The following is a 22,358-nucleotide window of genomic DNA, read 5'->3' as shown; positions in this document are numbered from 1 at the left end:
ACAGCCCCCATCTGGCATGCATGCAGATGCACCTTGGAGATAAGGGAGGTAACCCTGTGGGGGCACGGCCCACCAGTGGGAGATGGCAGCCAATGGAGAAACCATTCTCCTCCCCCACCCATGAACTTTCTGAAGACAAAGTGGCTTCGTATGATCTCTCTGAAGATGTCTGATGACACCGAGCATTCAGTTTTTCATCAAGCGTGGGCCAGCTCAATAACACTCCCCCCCAATACACCTGCTCTCCCTCTTCCCCCGCCTTGCTCCTGCTCTGGGGAGACTGCCCTCCCTAAGACAGTCCGAGCACATAAGCCTTTCCTGCATGATCTGTGATTTGGGGATCTGAGGCTAAGAAAACAGTTATTAAACAAAATAAAACGTCTGTTGACATTTTTCTTCAATTCTGTCTTTTCTGGGTTTTTGTACTTCTACATTCTAAACCTAAGCTACTACTCTGGAGTGGAGTGACTGTGTCAACAGCTCAGATTTAGGGAATTAAGCAAAAAGAAGATACAGGCAGACGCTCCAGGTTCACTGATGCCCAAGTCCTGGTTCAGGGCTGGAGAAGACCAGGTTCTAGTACAGGACTTTGCTTTGTCAAATCTAACTGCTTTCATTGACTTGGTTCTCTTTATTTACATTCTCATCTTGCAAAGCTGATATTAACACAAAGACATCTACGTTAGAAGTTCCTGCTGTATTGAGCCTTTAACAAAGTCAGTAACAAATAACAAAGTCAGCAGTTGCTGCAAATTAGCCTTTCATGCCACTGTCTTATACGGAATGTGAAAGGTTCAGAAATCCAACCCTAGGATGTTCTTAAAGTGTACTGCCTTTTGTGGGAAGGGACTCCACCAGGCAGAAGTTAATAGTAAGCTAACCAATAAAGCCATATCAGTGAAAACAAAGTTCTTTTTTTTTTCCTAACTCCCTCCCATGCATGGCTGAGGCACTGAGAATTTCACCTTAGGCAATCTGTGCCTTCTTTAATGATTTTGCAAAAGTGGCATCTAGTATGATAGTTATTAGCGCCACTTACCAGATATTTCTGGTTCTCCTTATGGCACATGGCAGAACTGCATCCTTTGCCCTTTGGAAATCAGGAATGACCATGAGCCTGGTGGACTACAGTCTGTGGGCTGCAAAGAGTCGGACACACATGATTCGCTTTGGCCCAGGTAATGCGCCAGGGGTTAAGATGGGTCACTGCTGGGAGGAAGACTGAAGAACAAGGCGTGCGCTTTGCCACACGCTCCTTCTCTTGACAACAGGAATGTCACACACATGGAGGCGGCTTCCTCAGCCTGGGTCTCAGGGTGAGAATGAGACAAAATACAGCCCTCAGCTAGCCCGCAGTGGATTAAACAAGCAATATATACAGCTCTACTGATTTAAACCATGGAGGTCTGCGGGCTGACTGTTAGAGCAGCATAACCTAGTTCACCCCAACAAGCCCAGCTAAACCACACCCCTGCGGTGCTGATGATTTCCAGCTCAGATTCCCCAGTGTGTTCACAGAACTCAGATGCTATGCTGCAACGCTGGTGCCGCAGTTCACTAAATTCTTACAGTCATCACATGTTAAGTGTTCTTAACTCATTTTAAAATTGACTTCCAAAAGAATAAGGTCAAATGTCAGCATCTTGAAAGGTACAGAGGCTGGCCTGGAGCACAGTTATCTTGACTAGAAAAATCCATCGAGTACATTAAAGCCCCTAGCTCCCTCTTTTCCAAATGCCCTGAAAAACAGTCTGTGATTGTTGTTTATTCGGTCTTCTTGGCTTGCCTTGAAAGCTGCACTTTGCTTTCGTAGCAAATGAAAGCACTTTCCTGTGCTGGTTCTGGCATCTTTCTGCAGCGCCCTCACAGGAGCAGATTCTATCCAAGCTCAGGAGAATCCTGGCGCAGACGCACCATCTGCTTCCCTCACTCGCATTCAGGAAATCTCCGTGGGGGCCCCCTCAGGACTCCAGGGGCCAAAGAGATCCGTTAAAACCCAGATCCACTCTCTACCTCTACCTCCTCACCTGAACTGCAGAGAATTAACCTCAGGGATGAGTTTCTGTGGCATACGATCTAACGTGAACCGTGGCCTCTGCACCAGGCTGAAGTAGTGGCCTCCAAAATTGATGTCTACCCAGAATCCGTGAATGTGACTGTATTTGGAAAGATGGTTTTTAGAGATGTATCAAATTAACTGGACTAGGGAGAGCCCTAAATCCAACACGCCTGGTGCCATCACAAGGAGAGGGGGGCTTACCCAGAGACATAAGACACACAGGGGGATGGAGCGCCACCCAGCGGAGACGAGCCTGTAGTGACGCATTTTTAAGGAACACTGAGGACCGCCAGCGGCCTCAAGGAGTGAGGGAAAGGCGAGGAAGGACCTTCCCCCAGAGCGTTCAGAGGGAGCACGGGCTTGCTGACACCCTGATTGTGGACTTCTGACCTCTGGAACTGGGAGAGAATACATTTCTATTGTTCTAAGCTACCTCGTTTGCGGTAATTTGTTATGATAGCCCTAGGAAAGCAAACCAGCCTCCAAACTCCAAGTCAGAGGGAAATATAATACATACACAAAACAGACACACAAGATATACACAAAAAACATATACAAAACAGATACATATACATGTGTACATGTATCACAGAGACTGTTTTTCACAATCACATCCTATCCTCATACACATTCCAAAAATCACATAAATAAAATATCAGTCTGATTACCAACCCAGAACATACGAAGAATGACTTTACATTGCTCCTAAAGTCACTGTGCAGTCCTAGCAGACCTGAGTTCGCACATAGCTCTTCCACTTAGGAGCAATGCGTCTCAAAGCAAGTCAGTTAAATCTATGGATCTCTGGTCCCTTTATCTAGATCACGAGGTGAATAACATATCTTGAATTTGCCAGGTGGTGTGGCTGGCGTTTACCATTCTTTGGTGCCTCTCTGAACTCTCATCTGAACCTTCTTCCTTTGCTTGGGGAATGTCCCACGTTGGAGGCACACACCTCCAACCTGGGAAGCTGCAGGGGTCTCATGCTCTTTCCCAGCATCCCTGAGGCGTGACTGAGATGCTACAGATAAGATGCACTTTGCACGTGAAACTAACAGTGCACAGACTCAGACAGCACAGAATCCACGCTGGTGAGGTCAAGGCCATCTCCAGGTTCCACCAGCGCAACAGAGAAAGGTTCTAAGGACATCACTCAAGGGTAGTATCGGGTGAGGTTATGTATGCTGGGGTGTCTACGTCTGGCTACCCTGATGTCTCCCAGAGATCAATTCTGTAGCATGATTTTGGAAATTATTTTTGGTCTTGTAGCCTCCATGCCTAGTTCTCTGATGACCTGCATAATTATTTTTTCTTTTTTTGTTCTTTATTTTCTTAAGTAAGGAGAGTTGGTTTCTGATGCTGGCAGCTAAGAACCCTGACTAACATACAAGGACTATAATGAGAGGAGATATGCAAAGCACCTAGCAGGAGTCACTTCCTTTCTTCCCACTTTCCTACACAGCTCTAAATGAGGATTCTGCTGTCAATGGTTAACAATACTCAGGGCTAAGAAGTGGAGGATTTGAAGAATGGATAAAGAAAATGTGGTATACACACACAATGGAATATTATGCTGTCTTAAAAAAGGAGATCTTGCCATGTGTGGCATGGGGCTTCCCAGGTGGCTCGGTGGTAAAGAATCCGCCTGCCTATGCAGGAGACATGGGTTCGATCCCCGGGTTGGGAAGAACCCCTGGAGAAGGGAATATAACCCCCTCAAGTATCCTTGCTGGGAAAATCCTATGGACATAAGTGCCTGGGGGACTACGGTCCATGAGGTCGCAGACAGTAGGACAGGACTGAGCATGCATGCATGCATGCATACCATGTGCAACAACATGGATGAACTTGGAGGACAATATGTTAAGTAGAATAGGTCAGACACAGAGGGATGAATACTGCATGATTTCACGTATATGAAGTAGTTAAAAGAGTCAGACTCTTAGAAGCAGAGTAGAACGGTGGTTGTTGCCAGTGGCTGGAAAAGAGATGAAAATAGGAAAGTATTAGTCAAAAGGTATGAAGTTTGGGTTATGGAGGATGAATCATTCTTACTTCCTAGACCTCTATTGGTGCCTAGAGTTACCAATACCATCGTTGTTACTTTAAAAGTTGTTGCTAAGAATATTACTCAGCCATTAAAAAGAATTCATTTGAACCAGTCCTAATGAGATGGATGAAGCTGGAGCCCATTGTACAGAGTGAAGTAAGCCAGAAAGATAAAGAACATTACAGCATACTAACACATATATATGGAATTTAAAAAGGTGATAACGATAACCCTATATGCAAAACAGAAAAAGAGACACAGAAATACAGAACAGACTTTTGAACTTTGTGGGAGAATGTGAGGGTGGGATATTTCAAAAGAACAGCATCTATACTATCTATGGTGAAACAGATCACCAGCCCAGGTGGGATGCATGAGACAAGTGCTCCGGCCTGGTGCACTGGGAAGACCCAGAGGAATCGGGTGGAGAGGGAGGTGGGAGGGGGGATCGGGATTGGAAATACATGTAAATCCATGGCTGATTCATATCAATGTATGACAAAACCCACTGGAAAAAAAAATAATAATAATAAAAAAAAATAAAAAATAAAAATAAATAGCTTGTAAAAAAAAAAAAGTTGCTAAGAGAGTGGATCTTATATTAAGTGTTCTCATCAGAAAATAATAATAATAGTTACTATCATAAATAAAGAAACCAGGAGAAAACTTTTGGAAATGATGGATATGGTTATGGCCAAGATTGCGGTGCTAGTTTCATGGGTGTATTATGCGTGCATGTGTGCATGCTCAGTCATGTCCAACTCTTTGAAACCCCTTGGACTGTAGTCCACCAGGCTTCTCTGTCCCTGGGATTCTCCAGGCAAGAATAGTGGAGGGGGTTGCCATGCCCTCCTCCAGAGGATCTTTCCAAATCATGGATCGAACCCGGGTCTCCTGCATTGGCACGCAGATTCTTTACCACTGAACCACATGGGAAGCCCCTCATGGCTGTATACGTATCTCCAAACTCATAAAGTAGTATACATCAAATATGTACAGCTTTCTGTCTGTGCTTCATACCTCATTAAACAGTTTAACATTTTTTTTCAGGAAGTGAGACCTGTTTTAACAGGTGTCAACATGACTATCTGGCAGGCATGTGCTGAGGCCTTTACCCCCTCTGTGATGAAGGCTGGCCCTCATTCATGCACCAGGCTGAACAAATAAAGCAGCAGCAGTGCTTTAAAGTCAGAGAATTTCAGAGCAGGATCAGGTCCAGATATTCGACCAGACTGATGATAAGTTCACACCAAAGAAAACTCACACTGGACAAGCCAGAAGCTCAGGCTCTGCGAATCTGCACATCATCTGACAATCCGAACAGGTGGCTTTGCATGTTTGTTGTAGTTATTTATGTTTTCTTTTAAGCCTTTAAATCCCTGAATCCCTTCCATCTAAGTCCACCTCACTTGTGGATGCACAAAGCAGCTGGGGATTCTCTCCTTTACCGAAAATGATGATTTTTTTTTCTTTAAATAATAAGCTCCCGGCTCCTGCTTACTCTCACAAGTTTCCAGCAACTGGTGCCCTGACAAATGAAGTGTCAAAACATTTCCAAATTAAAATCCTACGGCTCATATAGCCCCACACCTTCAGCAGGATGGACTTTCCTGCTTATTCCGAGCGCATACTCAAAGACACTAAGAATAGCCAGATGGCAATTAACAGAAACTCTGAGGAGGGCAGTAGAGTGGGTTCCAGCAGGGTCAGTTTCCTGGACAGATTCCAAATGGAGTTCTCAGCCAGCAGTGCTCCTGCCAAGGAAGGATTTTCATTAAAACTGCATGGAGGAGGCAGGATGAAAAACCAAGATTTGAAAGATATAAAATTATTGCTGAGGTGGAAACTTCAGCACCATCCCCGAGACCGCTAATAACAATAATACTTGCTACTAAGGACTGAGCTGATATTTGAGGCCATGTACTGAGCATTTCCTATGCAGTGTATCATCCTGATCTTGCAAGGACTCTAGGAAGTAACTGCTGCTCTCACAGACAAGGAAATGGAAGCCCAGAGATGGTAGAAAACCTGTCAAGATCTCAAGGCAAACAGGATAAAGGTCTATGGCAGGTGCCCAGTAAGTGGCCAAGTTAGAGTTTTAACTCAGCTCTCTGGCTCCAAAACTCACAAATTTAACCATGGTACAATGCTGCATCATACATGCATGGGGGTGTTTTAAATAACCACAATCATTCCATCCTTAAGCCCAGAGAAACAAAAGTCTCTCTTGGCAAATTCAGCCAACATTCCCATGAGCAACCTCCCTTCCAGAGATTATGTGCACTAACTGGGCTCAACTTCTGGCCTTCTCATTTATCAGTTGTATAAATTCAGGTAAATTATCAACAGTCCCAAGTCTTAGCTCTCTCATCTCTAAAATGGCAAAAATACTAGTCTCTAATTAAGCTGTAATGATTAAAAAAAAAAAAAAAAAAAACTGCTGCAACTGAATTTTTGTGCCCTCCAAAATCCACAGGTTGATACCCCAATCCCCAAGGTAAAGGAATTTGAATACTTGGACTTTGGGTGGTGATTAGGTCACAAGGGCGGAGTCGTCATGGTGGGATTAGTGTCCTTACAAGAGGAAGCAGAGGACGGCTTGCTTCCTCTCCCTCTTATGTGAGGACATGGCAAAAAGGTTGCAGCCCACAAGCCAGGAAAAGAACCCTCACCAGTCACCAGCTCTACAGGGACAATGATCTTGGACTACAAAAAATCAATGCTGTGTTAAGACATGCTGTCTAGAGTATTTTGTTACAGCATTGTGAACTAAGACAGAAATAGTATATGAAAAGCTAGCTCTTGGTGTGGTGCCTCCATATACTAAGTTCTTCAATAAACAATAGCCACTGGGACTGAAAAGACTCTGATGGTGGGAAAGAATGAAGGTGGGAGGAGGTGACAGAGGATGAGATGGTTGGATGGTATCAGTGACTCACTGGACATGAGTTTTAGCAAAGTCTGGGAGATAGTGAAGGATAGGGAAGCCTAGTATGCTGCAGTCCATGCAGCTGCAGAGTCGGACACGACTTAGTGATTGAAAACAACAACAACAAAAAATGATCATTCTAAACCCAAGCCCTTTTAGGTAATCAGTTTCAATGAGCAAGAAAACAAGAACTTAGAGAAAACGTAGCATCCTCCATGGACTCAAGGGGGTTATTCTAGTATGGTCTTCAGCATGATGAAGCAAACAAAAAAGGACTTTAAAACATTCTGGGGTTTGTTGTGGATTTGGTAGGTCTGGAGTTAGGGTGACCAACCATTCTGGTTTGTCTGGGACTGAGGGGATTCCTGGGACATTAAAACCGGGATAATTTGTTCTCTCAGTTTTCAGAGGGGAGGAGATACTTCAGGAGTGGACAGGACTGGAAACAAGAGAGCTCACCTCCCCTTCCTCTTTCTACCTCCTAACAGAAGTGACCTATCTGACTGGTGATGCTGGAAACCAGTCTGAGCTTGCAGAGCACTGTACTTGGAAGAGGCCAGCCTGTCTACCCTCTGCCCAAGCATGTGTTCTTGAGTCTCCCATGTGGAAGGTTGCTGGGTGGGCTCTGGACCTGTCTGGGTAGACCAGATGTTCAGAACACAAGTGAGTGGAAAAGTTTAGTTTGGGGGAAAATGGGTGGGAGCTTTGGACACATGCCCAAGCTCCATACTGCAAATAGCATTGCCAACAATAAAGCTGATATTGTGACTTCTACCTGACATCTGTGTCTATTTCTAAACTGGTTCAGAATTCAGAGGGGGAAAAGGTATAATTAATTATGAAACATGTCATTAGTTATCACCTTCATAAACCCCAACAGATGGATGCCTATTTTATTTCACTGTCAGAAAAACCCATTCCAGGCTGGCAAGAAGAAAGTATTTCATAGAATCCAATAAGGTTAGAGGAGGGAGTGACCTTAGAGAAAACCTGGTCAGTATCTTTGTTTTCACAGATGAAAAGAAATACAAATGAAATAGTAAAGTGACAAAATCCCTGTGAGATTCTGTGAAAAACTCATCAAGTGCAGATTATTAGTAGTTTGGGGAGTAGTCTTTAAAGTTACAATAAGAAATAAAAACAGATTATAGATAATATAGAAAATAGGCTAAAGATTAAAGAAAATAGATTAGAGATTAAAACTAAGCAATTTCAGAAGGAGAGAAATTTTCCAAAATAAAAGTATTACTTCCAAGAAACCTCTTCAAACCATCGAGAAGCAACCAACAGTTGAGAGCTGAATTATATCAACTGTCAAGATAATGGTAAGACTTAGGTCAGTTAGACTGCTTATCCACAATTTTGAATATCAGGTAGGGTGTCAAAAGAAACAAGCTTTGTCCTTCTGTCCTCATCATGCCTACCTATCATAGCCTGATCCTCCGCAGTAGGAACGTTTACTTCCTCACTGTTAACCGGGAATGCCTACTGGCAGAGGAAGGGTCCCAGAACCTCAACACATGAGACCCTTTGATCAGACAAGGCCATTTCTGGTCATACCTTCTTCTCTTGCCCACCAGGGTACCTATGTTTGACTTTTTTAAAATGTCTAGTCTTGGGTAAGTCAGAGAAAGCCCACCTCATTCTGACTGTCTCACTAAACACAGCTATAAAACCTGGACAGAATGCATGGAGCAGTTACTTGAAGCCTCTGAAAAGTCAACAGTAGTGGGGAGGCTGGGGAAGACGATCAGAATTTCAAATACTACTGAGCCATGTATCTCCTTACCCTCAACAGGGGCCTGAACTCAACACACCAGCTGAGGAGGCCAGGGTCCAGGCAAGAGAGCTCTCGCTGGGAGAAGGGAACCCCTAATGCCCAAAGAGAGTGTGGAAATCCTAGTTTTTCCCTTGCTCTTTTTTTTTTCTTTTCCTCTCCCCTTTCCTCCCTTCTTCTATGCTCCAGCCCACAAATCTTACGGAGTCATATCATCACATCAGCCCACACTATAAGAGAAGGGACACTTCCTCTGCCCTCAGTGAGCCACAGATTCCAGAGGCAAGGACCGAGCCCCATTGCTTCCTCTCCTCTCCCGCCCTCTCTCTGCTCGGTGATACCTAGGCAAGGCCATGGATGTGCACGGCAGAGTCAGCCTTTTGGCCAGAGACTAAAAAGTGGTCCCAGGGAACCAGAAAGTGCCAGGGAGACATGGAGAGGAAGGAACTGGGCAAAGAAACCCCAACATTCACCCTCAAACTGTACATGCATGGATCCCACCTTAATTAGCACATCAAAACTCTGAGAACTCTACCAAGGTGCCAGGCTGACCACTGGGTGACAAGCACATGGGACAGAGCCAGATGGCACCGTGAAGGCTTTGAAAAGTGAAATGACGTGGAAACCAGAGCCCCCAGCAGATCAACTAGTGCTGTGAGCCTAACCAGGCTGAATGAATCCTCAATTGGAAATATCAACACTCTCTATAGGCTTTAAACAAGACCCAGGGTCTCATAATATAATAACCAAGATGAATGTAAAACAACCCAAAATTCCCTGGCATAGGAAGACTGAGGGAAGTACCAATTCCCTGGGAACAGATAATTAACTGTAGTGAACACAGCAGTGACACAGATGTTAGAATTATCTGGCAAGTCTTTAAGTCACTATTATAAAAAAAGCTCCAAGCATCAATCATAAACACTACTGATTCAAGGGAAAAATAAATGGTCTCAGTCAAGAAATACATGACATAAAGAAGAGCCAAATGGAAATTTTAGAGCTGAAAAATACAATAACCAAAATTAAAAGTTCTCTGATGGGTTCAATAGCAGAATGGACATGACAGCAGAAAACAAACCATGAGGAAATCAACTTCAAGCTGGGCGCCTATGTGTCACTATTTTTCCCATGTGTCTTTTCTCTGCTTTAATTAACTATTTCACCACCATAAACTACATCAGGATTTAGTAGCTTAAACTAGAACCAATATATTCTTTCTCCCAGCTCTGTGGGAAGGCTGGGCAGTTTCTCTATGGATCTTGCCTGGATTCACTCCTGTTCCTGCATTCAGCTGGAGAGGCGGTTGGACAGGAAGGTCCAGCCTGGCCTCACTCACCAGTCTGGCAGTTGGTACTGGCTACTGACTGGACTGCCTTACTTCTCCACCTGACTTCCCAATCTCCAGTGAGTTCAATTCAGTTCAGTTCAGTCGCTCAGTCATGTCCGACTCCCTGCGACCCTATGAACCGCAGCACGCCAGGCCTCCCTGTCCATCACCAACTCCTGGAGTTCACCCAAAACCATGTCCATTGAGTCGGTGATGCCATCGAACCTTCTCATCCTCTGTCATCCCCTTCTCCTCCTGCCCTCAATCTTTCCCAGCATCAGGGTCTTTTCCAATGAGTCAGCTCTTCACATCAGGTGGCCAATGGACTAGAGTTTCAGCTTCAACATCAGTCCTTCCAACGAACACCCAGGATTGATCTCCTTTAGGATGGACTGGTTGGATCTCCTTGCAGTCTCTCAAGGGACTCTCAAGAGTCTTCTCCAACACCACAGTTCAAAAGCATCAATTCTTCGGTGCTCATCTTTCTTTCTAGTCCAACTCTCACATCCGTACATGACCACTGGAAAAACCACAGCCTTGAACTAGACAGACTTTGTTGGCAAAGTAATGTCTCTGCTTTTTAATATGCTGTCTAGGTTGGTCATAACTTTCCTTTCAAGGAGTAAGCGTCTTTTAATTTCATGGCTGCAATGGCTAGACGGGGCTTATTGTCATTATGGTGGTCTTAGTGTGCCGAGAGGGTGAATGAAGCCAGAAGTCTCATGAAGACAGAGGCTCTGAAACGCACGCAACATCATCTTTGTCATATTCTACTGATCGAAATACATCCCAAGGATTGTGCAGAGATGAAGGAAAAAAATAAAACTATCTCTTCATGAAAGGAGCAGCTGTACAACTTTGCAAACGTGTGTGAACACAGGGATGAGATCCTGATTTGACGATTCTACCACATTCCTCCAGTCGAATTAATGCTGAAAATCTCAAAGGCCACTGATTTACAGGGACTATAGCAGGAGATGAAATTCTGAGGCTCAGAGAAATCTAATGCTTTGCCTAAGATCACAAAGCTAGTAAGTGGGAAAATATGAAACTAGATCCCAGGACTGCTGATTCACTGACCCCGATCTTGTTTTCTGAGATGAGCTATATAGTATTTGGAACACTTTGGCTGTTTAACAGGTCGAAAAACAATGGACAACACTTGTACCGTGTGTTAGCAATCATTCATCATTCAGATCCATTTTGTGAAGGAAATAAATGCAGGCACTTATGGAGTCTATGAAAAAAAAAGTGAAGTAAAGTGACACAATAAGAGCTATTCATTATGTAGCAATAAAGCTCCTAACCTGTTCTGTGCATCGAAAAACAGTGCATTCAGCCTCTCGAGTTCCTGGCACTCAAAGCTTAACTCCCTTTTGGGGCAAAATTCACATAACATACAATTAGCTATTAACCCTTTTAAAGTGTCCAACTCAGTGGCTTTTGGTACAGGCACTATGATATGCAACCACTACATCTAGCTAGACACCTTCAGCCCCTCCCAAAAGGCACTGTACCCACTAGCAGCCCCTCCCCAAGTCCCTTCTCCCGGCCCCTGGGAATCACCAGGCTGCCTTCTCTCCATGGGCTTCTATTCTGGATACTTCCTATAAATGGAATCATATGAGCTTCGTAACTGGCTGCTTTCACTGAGCATGTTTCCATGGTTCATCCGCATTGCAGTGTGTATCAGCATTACACTCCTTTTTATGAACAATATAAATATAAGCAATATTCACCATATTCCACTATATGGATACACCATGTTTTGGTTATCTATTCATCAGTTGATGGGCATTTGGAATTCTCCCACGTTTTGGCTAATGTGAACAGTGTTGTTATGAACATTCACATACAGATGATTATTTCAGTACCTGCTTTTAATTCTTTCCATTAGGTATAGAGTTAAAGCTGAATTTTGAGTCCAGTTTTTGATAAGGCTTCTTAAAATGGTTTGAGAAAATAAACTGCTGCCAGCATTAGCTTATTTCTAAAGTCAGTGTGGTTCTAGAGGATGGCTCTGTGGTGGTAAGTGGCTGTCATCACAAAATCTCGCATCACGTTCTGCTGCTGGGAAAGGCAGCCGTAAAACTGTGAGGGAAAGAGAAGGAGAGGGAGAGTAAACATGCCACAAGGCAGGACCTTCACGAACACATACAGCCACCATGGTCAAGGCACGCTTGAGGGGAGCCGAGGCTCTGAGGCTCTAACTTTCAGGAGAGCGGAGGCTCTGAGACAGCGGTGACCTGTCCACACCAGCCCTATGTATAAGGCCGGTAACTCTAAGGAGACGCTAGACTTGACTGTTGCTTCATACTATGGATTCAGGCCTAGTTCCTGAACAACTGGTGTTGGGGGGTCCTTCCCAAAGCAGAGGCTGAAAGCACAGTGCAGTTCAGTCACTCAATTGTGCCCGACGCTTTGTGACCCATGGGCTGCAGCACGCCAGGCCTCCCTGTCCATCACCAATTCCCAGAGTTTATTCAAACTCATGTCCATTGAGTCGGTGATGCCATCCAGCCATCTCATCCTCTGTCGTCACCTTCTCCTCCTGTCTTCAATCTTTCCCAGCATCAGGGTCTTTTTAAATAAGTCAGTTCTTTGAATCAGGTGGCCAAAGGACTGGAGTTTCAGCTTCAGCAACAGTCCTTCCAATGAATATTCAGTACTGATTTCCTTTAGGATGGACTGGTTGGATCTCCTAGCTGTCCAAGGGACTCTCAACAGTATTCTCCAACACCACAGTTCAAAAGCATAAATTATTCAGCACTCAGCTTTCTTTATAGTCCAACTCTCACATCCATACGTGACTACTGGGAAAACCATAGCTTTGACTAGACAGACCTTTGTTGGCAAAGTAATGTCTCTACTTTTTAATATGCTGTCTAGGTTGGTCATAACTTTTCTTCCAAGGAGCAAAGTCTTTTAATTTCATGGCTGCAGTCACTATCTACAGTCATTTTCAAGCCCCCCAAAATAAAGTCTGTCACTGTTTCCCCATCAATCTGCCATGAAGTGATGGGACCAGATGCCATGACTTTAGTTTTCTGAATGTTGAGCTTTAAGCCAACTCTTTCCCTCTCCTCTTTCACTTTCATCAAGAGGCTCTTTAGTTCTTCTTCGCTTTCTGCCATAACAGTGATGTCATCTGCATGTCTGAGATTATTGATATTTCTCCTGGAAATCTTGATTCCAGCTTATGCTTCATCCAGCCAGCATTTCTCAGGATGTACTCTGTATATAAGTTAAAAAAACAGGGTGACAATATACAGCCTTGATGTACTCCTTTCCTGATTTGGAACCAGTCTGTTGTTCCATGTCCAGTTCTAACTGTTGCTTCTTGACCTGCATACAGATTTCTCAGGAGGCAGGTCAGGTGGTCTGGTATGCCCATCTCTTGAAGAATTTTCCACAGTTTGTTGTGATCCACACAGTCAAAGGCTTTGGAACAGTCAATAAAGCAGAAGTATATGTTTTTCTGGAACTCTCTTGCTTTTTCTATGATCCAGCGGATGTTGGCAATTTGATCTCTGGTTCCTCTCCCTGTTCTAAATTCAACTTGAACACCTGGAAGTTCACTGTTTACATATTGTTGAAGCCTGGCTTGGAGAATTTTGAGCATTACTTTACTAGCGTGTGAGATGAGTGCAATTGTGCAATAGTTTGAGCATTCTTTGGGATTGCCTTTCTTTGGGATTGTAATGAAAACTGACCTTTTCCAGTCCTGTGGCCAGTGCTGAGTTTTCCAAATTTGCTGGCATATTGAGTGCAGCACTTTCATAGCATCATCTTTTAGGATTTGAAATAGCTCAACTGGAATTCCATCACCTCCACTAGCGGTGTTTGTAGTGATGTTTCCTAAGGCCCACTTGACTTTGCATTTCGGGATGTCTGGCTCCAGGTGAGTGATCGCACCACAGTGATCATCTGGGTCGTGAAGATCTTTTCTGTACAGTTCTTCTGTGTATTCTTGCCACTTCTCAGTATCTTCTGTTTCTGTTAGATCCCTACCATTTCTGTCCTTTATTGAGCCCATCTTTGCATGAAATGTTCCCTTGGGATCTCTAATTTTCCTGAAGAGATCTCTAGTCTTTCCCATTCTATTTTCCTTTATTTCTCTGCATTGATCGCTGAGGAAGGTTTTCTTATCTCTCCTTGCTATTCTTTGAACTCTGCATTCAAATGGGCACATCTTTCCTTTTCTCCTTTTCCTTTTGCTTCTCTTCTTTTCACAGCTATTTGTAAGGCCTCCTCAGACAGCCATTTTGCTTTTTTGCATTTCTTTTTCTTGGGGATGGTTGTGATCCCTATCTCCTGTACAATGTCATGAACCTTCATCCATGGTTCTTCAGGCACTCTATCAGATCTAATCCCTTGAATCTATTTCTCAGTTTCACTGTATAATCGTAAGGGATTTGATTAAGTCATACCTGAATGATCTAGTGGTTTTCCCTACTTACTTCAATTTAAGTCTGAATTCGGCAATAAGGAGCTCATGACCTGAGACACAGTCAGTTCTTGGTCTTGGTTTTGCTGACTGTATAGAGCTTCTCCATCTTTGGCTCCAAAGAATATAATCAATCTGATTTTGGTATTGACCATCTGGTGATGTCCATGTGTAAAGTCTTTTGTGTTGTTGGAAGAGAGTGTTTGCTATGACAAGTACGTTCTCTTAGCAAAACTCTATTAGTTTTTGCCCAGCTTCATTCTGTACTCCAAGGCCACATTTGCCTGTTACTCCAGGTGTTTCTTGACTTCCTACTTTTGCATTCCAGTCCCCTATAATGAAAACGACATCTTTTTTCAGTGTTAGTTCTAGAAGGTCTTATAGGTCTTCATAGAACCATTCTACTTCAGCTTCTTCAGCATTACTGGTCGGGGCATAGACTTGGATTACTGTGATATTGAATGGTTTGCCTTGGAAATGAACAGAGATCATTCTGTCATTTTTGAGATTGCATCCAAGTACTGCATTTCAGACTCTTTTGTTGACTATGATGGCTACTCCATTTCTTCTAAGGGATTCTTGCCCACAGTAGTAGATATAATGGTCATCTGAGTTAAATTCACCCATTCTAGTCCATTTTAGTTTGTTGATTCCTAAAATGTCAGTGTTCACTCGTGCCATCTCCTGTTTGACCACTTTCAGTTTGCCTTGATTCATGGACCTAACATTCCAGATTCCTATGCAATATTGCTCTTTACAGCATCAGACTTCACTTTCATCACCAGTCACATCCACAACTGGGTATTGTTTTTGCTTTGGCTCTGTCTCTTCACTCTTTCTGGAGTTAGTTCTCCATTGATCTCCAGTAGCATATTGGAGATCTACTGACCTGGGGAGTTTATGTTTCAGTGTCCTGTCTTTTTGCCTTTTCATACTGTTCATGGGGTTCTCAAGGCAAGAATACTGAAGTGTTTGCCGTTCCCTTCTCCAGTGGAGCATGTATTGTCAGAAGTCTCCACCATGACCTGTCCATCTTGGGTGGCCCTACACAGCATGGCTCATAGTTTCATTCAGTTAGACAAGGCTGTGGTCCCTGTGATCAGATTAGTCATGAGAAACACAGGGGACTTCCCTGGTGGTCCAGTGGTTAAGAATTTGCCTTGCAAGGCAGGGCACATCGGTTTGATCCCTGGAAGGAAAACTCAGATCCCATATGCCACAGAGCAACTAAGCCCACATGCCGCAATTACTGAGCCCACATGCCACAACTACAGAGTCCATGTGCTGCAATAATGGCTCCTACAGGTAGCAATGAAGATCCTGCATGCTGCAACTAAGACTGAATCCAATGAAAAAAGAATTAAAGAGAGAAGTGAGAGAGAAAGGGGCAAAGGCCAAAAGGGATGGCCCTGAAGAGTCCCATCAGCCCAGAGAGAAAGCAAAGTCTTGGATAGAAATCCCAGGCGAGGGTGGGGATGCGGCAGAAGGCACTGATGGTAGTAATCTGAGGAAGCAAGCCGGCTAGGTGGTGTGGTGCATGTAAGTCCACAAGAACTGAGTCAGTAGTAAATATCATGACTGTAATGGTCACCATTTTGGAGAGTATGCCACGTGCCGGGCACCACGCTAAGTGCTTCACTTATATCCTCTAATCAAATTACATCACCACAACCTCATGAAATATGTTCACCAGATGAGGGAATGTTCCTGCTCTCAGAGGACCATACGTTAAAAACCACTTCACTCTCTTCTCTACCCACCACCCTACCCCGGTGTGTGTCACTTTGAAATGACACAGTTCTGCCAGGGGCCACTTCCCTGACCTGGAAGTACTGTGCGGCCGACACCTCTTCTGTCCGCTGGCTGAACACTGAGTGTTCCTCTTTCTCACACTGGTATCTTCTCAAGGTATTTGAAAATGCACGGAACTCTGCAAGGAGAAGAGAGAAGATATATTTCTACACCTTGTAAACCATAGCATTACCCTTCAAAAAATTCCAACTGAGAAAATATTAAAAGATTAAAACAGCACGTTCACCCCAGAACACATGGGTGATAAGGAATGGCAAGGTGGGAATGGGTACTACTCCGAGCTGTGAGACCCTTATTTACACTTGTCAGACATATCTGCATTCAGAAATGTCAAGTACGAGAGTGGAATGGAACACGGGGAGTTTGGGCTCACCGAATTCTCCTGGTACTATGCTAACAGGGCTCACAGGCTTATCCTCAGTAGTGCACTGGGGAAGGCAATTGTTGATGGTAAGAAAAAAAAAATGTATATGTGAATACAAACTATAGACACATATAAGTAAATATATACTGGGTTCAATCCCTGGGTCAGGAAGATCCCCTGGAGAAGGGAATGATTACCCACCCCAGTATTCTTGCCTGGGAAATCCCACGGACAGAGGAGCCTGGTGGGCTATAGTCCATGGGGATCGCAAAGAGTCGGACACGACTTAGCGACTACCACTTTCACTTTCAACCTCATTCTATTATCATAGTGACAGTTTTTTCCCCCACATTTAGTATTCTCTAACTGTACAGGGAAAGGGTAAAGTAACTGGGGATATGTGAATATATAAGGGAATGCTTTTATTATTTGAGAAAAAAAAAATAGAAGTGAAAGTTCAAAAAATACCAGAAGTGATAGACAACACAGTATGCACAGTTGTCGAATTCTGTGACTTCTGCCTTAGAAATGTCTCTCAAAGTCCTTCCCAGTGGGGCTTGCTGCCTGTGGTCTTGCCCCTCTCCACTTCTGGTGCTGTGAGCAGGTCACTCCTTCCAGCCCACATCAGATCCCTAATGCTCATCCAGTCCGGATTCACCATGAGCTCCAGTCCCTCACGTTCTGTCCGCCCCATGCACATGCCCTCCACACCCCCTTTCTGCACATACAAGACATACACATACAAGACACACAAGGCAGCCATGCTGGAGCACTTGCACATTCCCACGTCAACCTGGGCCTGGCCTGGCTTCTTGATTTTGAAACCCCCATCTCTTCTGCTTAGAGTACCTTCTGACCTCAAACTACTATTCATCATCCAAGACTCAGTTCAACAAGCATTTCTTCATTGCTGTGTTCTGTAACACCCATAGGCAGAATGAACTGCTGTAAACACACTGGGCCTCAACACTTGGCTACAGATCAGAATCACCTAGGAAGGTTTTTTTTTTTTTTTTTTTTTTTAATATACATGCTGGACCCTCATCCTATACTTGGAAATTCAATGCTCTGGTGTGGGGACAAGGCATCTCTATTTTTCTCAATAGCGTCCACTTAGTTTTTATGTGCAGCCAGGGAGAAGAACGTGTGTTCTCATCTCAGGCTCTCAGCTTACCATTTTATTTCATATTTTACTGAATTCCTCAATTTTTGAACTGTCCATCTCTCTATCTATATCAATCTCTTTTAGGGCATGGTTTAGGGAGGTGGGTCAAGCTTTATTATTATAATCTCTAGTCTTTAGAAAAACAGCAGCCACCCAATAATAGGTCAAAATGTGAGTTCAATAAATTTGGGGAGATGATGAATGAATTTGGTGAAACTATTTCATCTGTCAACAGATGAACAGATTTTAAGAAGATGTGATATATATTATATAACATATATATTCATTCAATGGAATATCATTCAGCCACAAGAAAGAAGGAAATCTTGCCTCTTAGAAGCAACATGGATGGACTTCGATGGCACTATGCTAAATGAAATAAACTAGATAGAGGAAGGGACTTCCCTGGTAGCTCAGTTGGTAAAGAAACTGCCTGCAGTGCAGAAGACCTGGGTTCAATCCCTGGGTCAAGAAGATCCCCTGGAGAAGGAAACAGCAACCCACTCCAGTGTTCTTGCCTGGAAAATGCTATGGACAGAGGAGCCTGGCAGGCTACAGTCTATGGGTCACAAGAGTCGGACGCAACTTAGTGACTAAACCATCAGATGGAGGAAAACAAATATTATATTATTTATATATGGAAACTTTTTTTAAAATGTGGACCATTTTAAAAATCTTTATTGAATTTGTTATAATATTGCTTCTGTTTTATGTTTTGGTTTTTTTTTTTTTTTTTGGCCACAAAGCATATGGAATCTTAGCTCCCTAATCAGGAATTGAACAGGAATCCCCTGCACTGGAAAGATAAGTTATAACCACAGGACCATCAGGGAAGTCCCAGGAACCTCTTTTTAAAAAGTCAAACTTACAGAAACAGAGGGCAGAAAGGTAGTTACCAGGAGCTAAGGGGTGGGAAAATAGGTAAACATTGGTAAAGGGGTACAAACTTTCAACTATAGAATGGATGAGGCCTGAGGATCTGGCATATAGCATGGTAACTATAGTTGTTAACATGTATTAAACAATTGAAATTTTGTAACAGAGAACTTAGATGTTCTCAGCAAAAAAAAAAATTAACAATAAAGTAAAATAAAATATAATAACAGGGCTTTTCCAGTGGCACTTGTGGTAAAAGAACCTGCCTGCCAATGCAGGAGACCAAGAGATGCAGGTGTGGTTCCTGGGTCAGGAGGATCCCCTGGGGGAAGGCATGGCAATCCACTCCCACTGACAGAAAATCCCACTGAGAATCCCCTTGACAGAATCGTCCCATGGAGGAGCCTAGTGGGCTACGTTCCAGAGGGTCCCAAAGAGTCAGACAGGATTGAAGCAACTTAGCATACATGCACAAAATACAATAACATTCCGGTACACCCTGAAAAAACAAAGATGATACTGGATACTATTCACCCAGCTCTGGTCTCCTGGGCCTTCTCCAATTCCCTCTGAGTGCTCAGAGACTGCCAGCAGTGTTTGTGTCAACCATCTGTGAGTTCTTTGAGTCCTGGACATCTCAGTTTTGGGGCTTTCAAGTAGTGTAGTAGTGTTAGTCACTCAGTCATCTCCGACTCTTTGTGACCCCATGAACTGTAGCCCTCCAGGCTCTTTTTTCCATGGGATTCCCCAGGCAAGAATACAGGAGTGGTTTGCCATTCCCTTCTCCAGAGGATCTTCCTGACCAAGGATAGAACCTGGGTCTCTGCATTGTAGGCAGATTCTTTCAAAGCCTATGGTAAATTCATTTGTCCAATAAATAGTCTTTTGAATATTCTCTACAGTTGCAAGCCCCCATCCTTTGGTGGAAATTTGAACTCTCATACAGTCAGTTCTAAAGAAGGATGAACACTGAAGAATTGATGATTTTGAACTGTGGTATTGGAGAAGACTCCTGAGAGTCCCTTGGACTGCAAGGAGATCCAACCAGTCCATCTTAAAGGAAATCAACTCTGAATATTCATTGGAAGGACTGATGCTGAAGCTGAAGCTGAAGCTCCAACACTTTCACCACCTGATGCGAAGAGTTGACTCCTTAGCAAAGATCCTGATACTGGGAAAGATTGAAGGCAGGAGAAGAAGGGGATAACATAGGACGAGATGGTTGGATGGCATCACTGACTCGATGGACATGAGTTTAAGCAAGCTCTAAGAGATGGCTTCCTTCTAGGAAGCCAGGGAAGCCTGGCATGCTACAGTCCATGGAGACGCAAAGAGTTGGACATGACTGAGCAACTGAAAAACAACAACATACAGTCAGAAGTCAGTCAGTTCAGTCGCACAGTCATGTCCCTGTAGCTTGCTCAAACTCACGTCCATCCAGTTGGTGATGCCATCCAACTATCTCATCCTCTGTCGTCCCCTTCTCCTCCCGCCTTCAATCTTTCCCAGCATCAGGGTCTTTTCCAATGAGTCAGTTCTTTGCATCAGGTGGCCAAAGTACTGGAGCTTCAGTTTCAGCACCAGTCCTTCTAGTGAATGCCCAGCACTGATCTTCTTTAGGATGGACTGATTGGATCTCCCTGCAGTCCAAGGGACTCTCAAGAGTCTTCTCCAACACCGCAGTTCAAAAGCTTCAGTTCTTCAGTGCTCAGCTTTCTTTATGGTCCAACTCTCACATCCATACAGTTCAGTTCAGTTGCTCAGTTGTGTCCGACTCTTTGTGACCCCATGGACCGCAGCATGCCAGGCTTCCCTGTCCGTCACCAACCCCCAGGAGCTTGCTCAAACTCATGTCCATCAAGTCAGTGATGCCATCCAACCATCTCATCCTGACTACTGGAAAAACCACAGTTTTGACTAGATGGACCTTTGTTGGCAAAATAATGTCTCTGCTTTTTAACATGCTGTCTAGGTTGGTCATAGCTTTTCTTCCAAGGCGCATGCGTCATTTTAATTTCAAGACTGAAGTCACCATCTGTAGTGATTTTGGAGCCCAAGAAAATAAAGTGTCACTGTTTCCATTGTTTCCCCATCTATTTGCCATGAAGTGATGGGACTGGATGACATGATCTTGGTTTACTGAATGTTGAGTTTTAAGCCAGCTTTTCCACTCTCCTCTTTCACTTTCATCAAGGGGCTCTTTAGTTCCTCTTCACTTTCTGCCATAGGGTGGTGTCATCTGCATTTCTGAGGTTATTGATATTTCTCCTGGCAATCTTGATTCCAGCTTGTGCTTCATCCAGTCTGGCATTTCAGATAATGTACTCTGCATAAAAGTTAAATAAGCAGGGTGACAATCTACAGAGCCTTGATGTACACGTCCCTAATCTTGATCCAGTTTGCTGTTCCATGTCTGGTTCTAAGCGTTGCTTCTTTACCTGCATACAGATTTCTCAGGAGGCAGGTAAGGTGGTCTGGTGTTTCCATGTCTTTAAGAATTGTCCACAGTTTGCTGTGATCCACACAGTCAAAGGCTTTAGCATTTCAGTGAAGCAGAAGCAGAGGTTTTTCTGGAATTCTCTTGCTTTTTCTATGATCCAATGGATGCTGGCAATTTGATCTCTGGTTCCTCTGCCTTTTTTAAATCCAGCTTGAACATCTGGAATTTCTTAGTGAAGAGAATGTATGGCAAATTGCAAAGTACCACTTTGGGTTTAAAAGCAAGATTTTGATTATAAAGTAACAAGGAGAGTCTGCTCCTATACCTCACCAATTGTCTCCAAAGGACAAAGTGAAGGAGAAACTCCAGTGAAGTTTTGTGTTACGACCAACATTCAGGCAATGCACATCCAGCCTTCTAAAATCAATACTAATTCAGGTGTATCAAGTCTGTGTTTGCTATTTTTAAAAAATCCAATCTCACTACATTACACACTATAATCACAACCCTGTAATCCTGGCACAGAGACCATATGTGACAAACCAAAAACCAGGGTCTCTAGTTTGACAAGTTTGAGATGTGTTTATGGGATTTTAGGAAATTAGAAGCCAATCCTCGGCAAGTCCAGGAATCAACATCATTCACTATTATGAGTTCTGTCACAACGGTTGCCAGGAGAATGTTCTTTTCACAAGTTACCCTTACTTTTATGGCTATTTAATGGTTAAACAAATGTATGTAAATAAATGTCAGGCTTACATCTTTCCATACACAGAAGAACGTTACTTGGTACCTGATTTTCCTTACCTCACAATAATCTTTGATGTTCAGACTGCCTGCCCACTTTGTTACAAACTACTACATAGTCTGGCTCCCCTTCCCCTATCCTTGGAACAGTTTTCTCCAAGTTACTGAGAACATATCTCTGGGGCTTGGGGTCCTTAACATTCTCACCAAGTAAAATAACTCTCCACTTTAAGGTTGTGACTAAATTTTTTGTCAACACTGTGTTTCCACATGATGTATAAAGATAGAAAAAAGAACCATCATATTTTTAAAAAGGAAAAGAAATTTAATTGCTGATTTCTCCCCTTCCCTCAGCCTCTAGA

The 22,358-nt window shown here is 43.5% G+C and overlaps 1 protein-coding gene across 11 annotated transcripts in view; it reads right to left on the bottom strand.

Moving 5' to 3' along the window:
• The window catches only part of LOC122685961 (histone-arginine methyltransferase CARM1-like), a 266,015-nt gene that overhangs the window by 130,167 nt on the left and 113,490 nt on the right, over positions 1–22,358 (bottom strand). For 10 of the 11 annotated variants that reach the window (XR_006338580.1, XR_006338586.1, XR_006338584.1 and 7 more), the window contains exon 3: positions 16,416–16,522. Coding sequence is in view for 1 of the 11 variants with exons in the window: in XM_043891011.1 (XP_043746946.1) it covers positions 1,040–1,113 (74 nt within the window). In the remaining 10 variants the exon portion in view is untranslated. Of the gene's footprint in view, positions 1–1,039; positions 1,140–16,415; positions 16,523–22,358 lie in introns of all 11 variants that reach the window. The other variant, XM_043891011.1, reaches the window with a different exon arrangement.

This window comes from Cervus elaphus, chromosome 29 (genome assembly GCF_910594005.1).
Source record: "Cervus elaphus chromosome 29, mCerEla1.1, whole genome shotgun sequence".
NCBI classification, from domain to species: domain Eukaryota; kingdom Metazoa; phylum Chordata; class Mammalia; order Artiodactyla; family Cervidae; genus Cervus; species Cervus elaphus.
The sequence above is the reverse complement of the archived record's forward strand: the minus strand, read 5'-3'. Positions and strand labels throughout refer to the sequence as shown.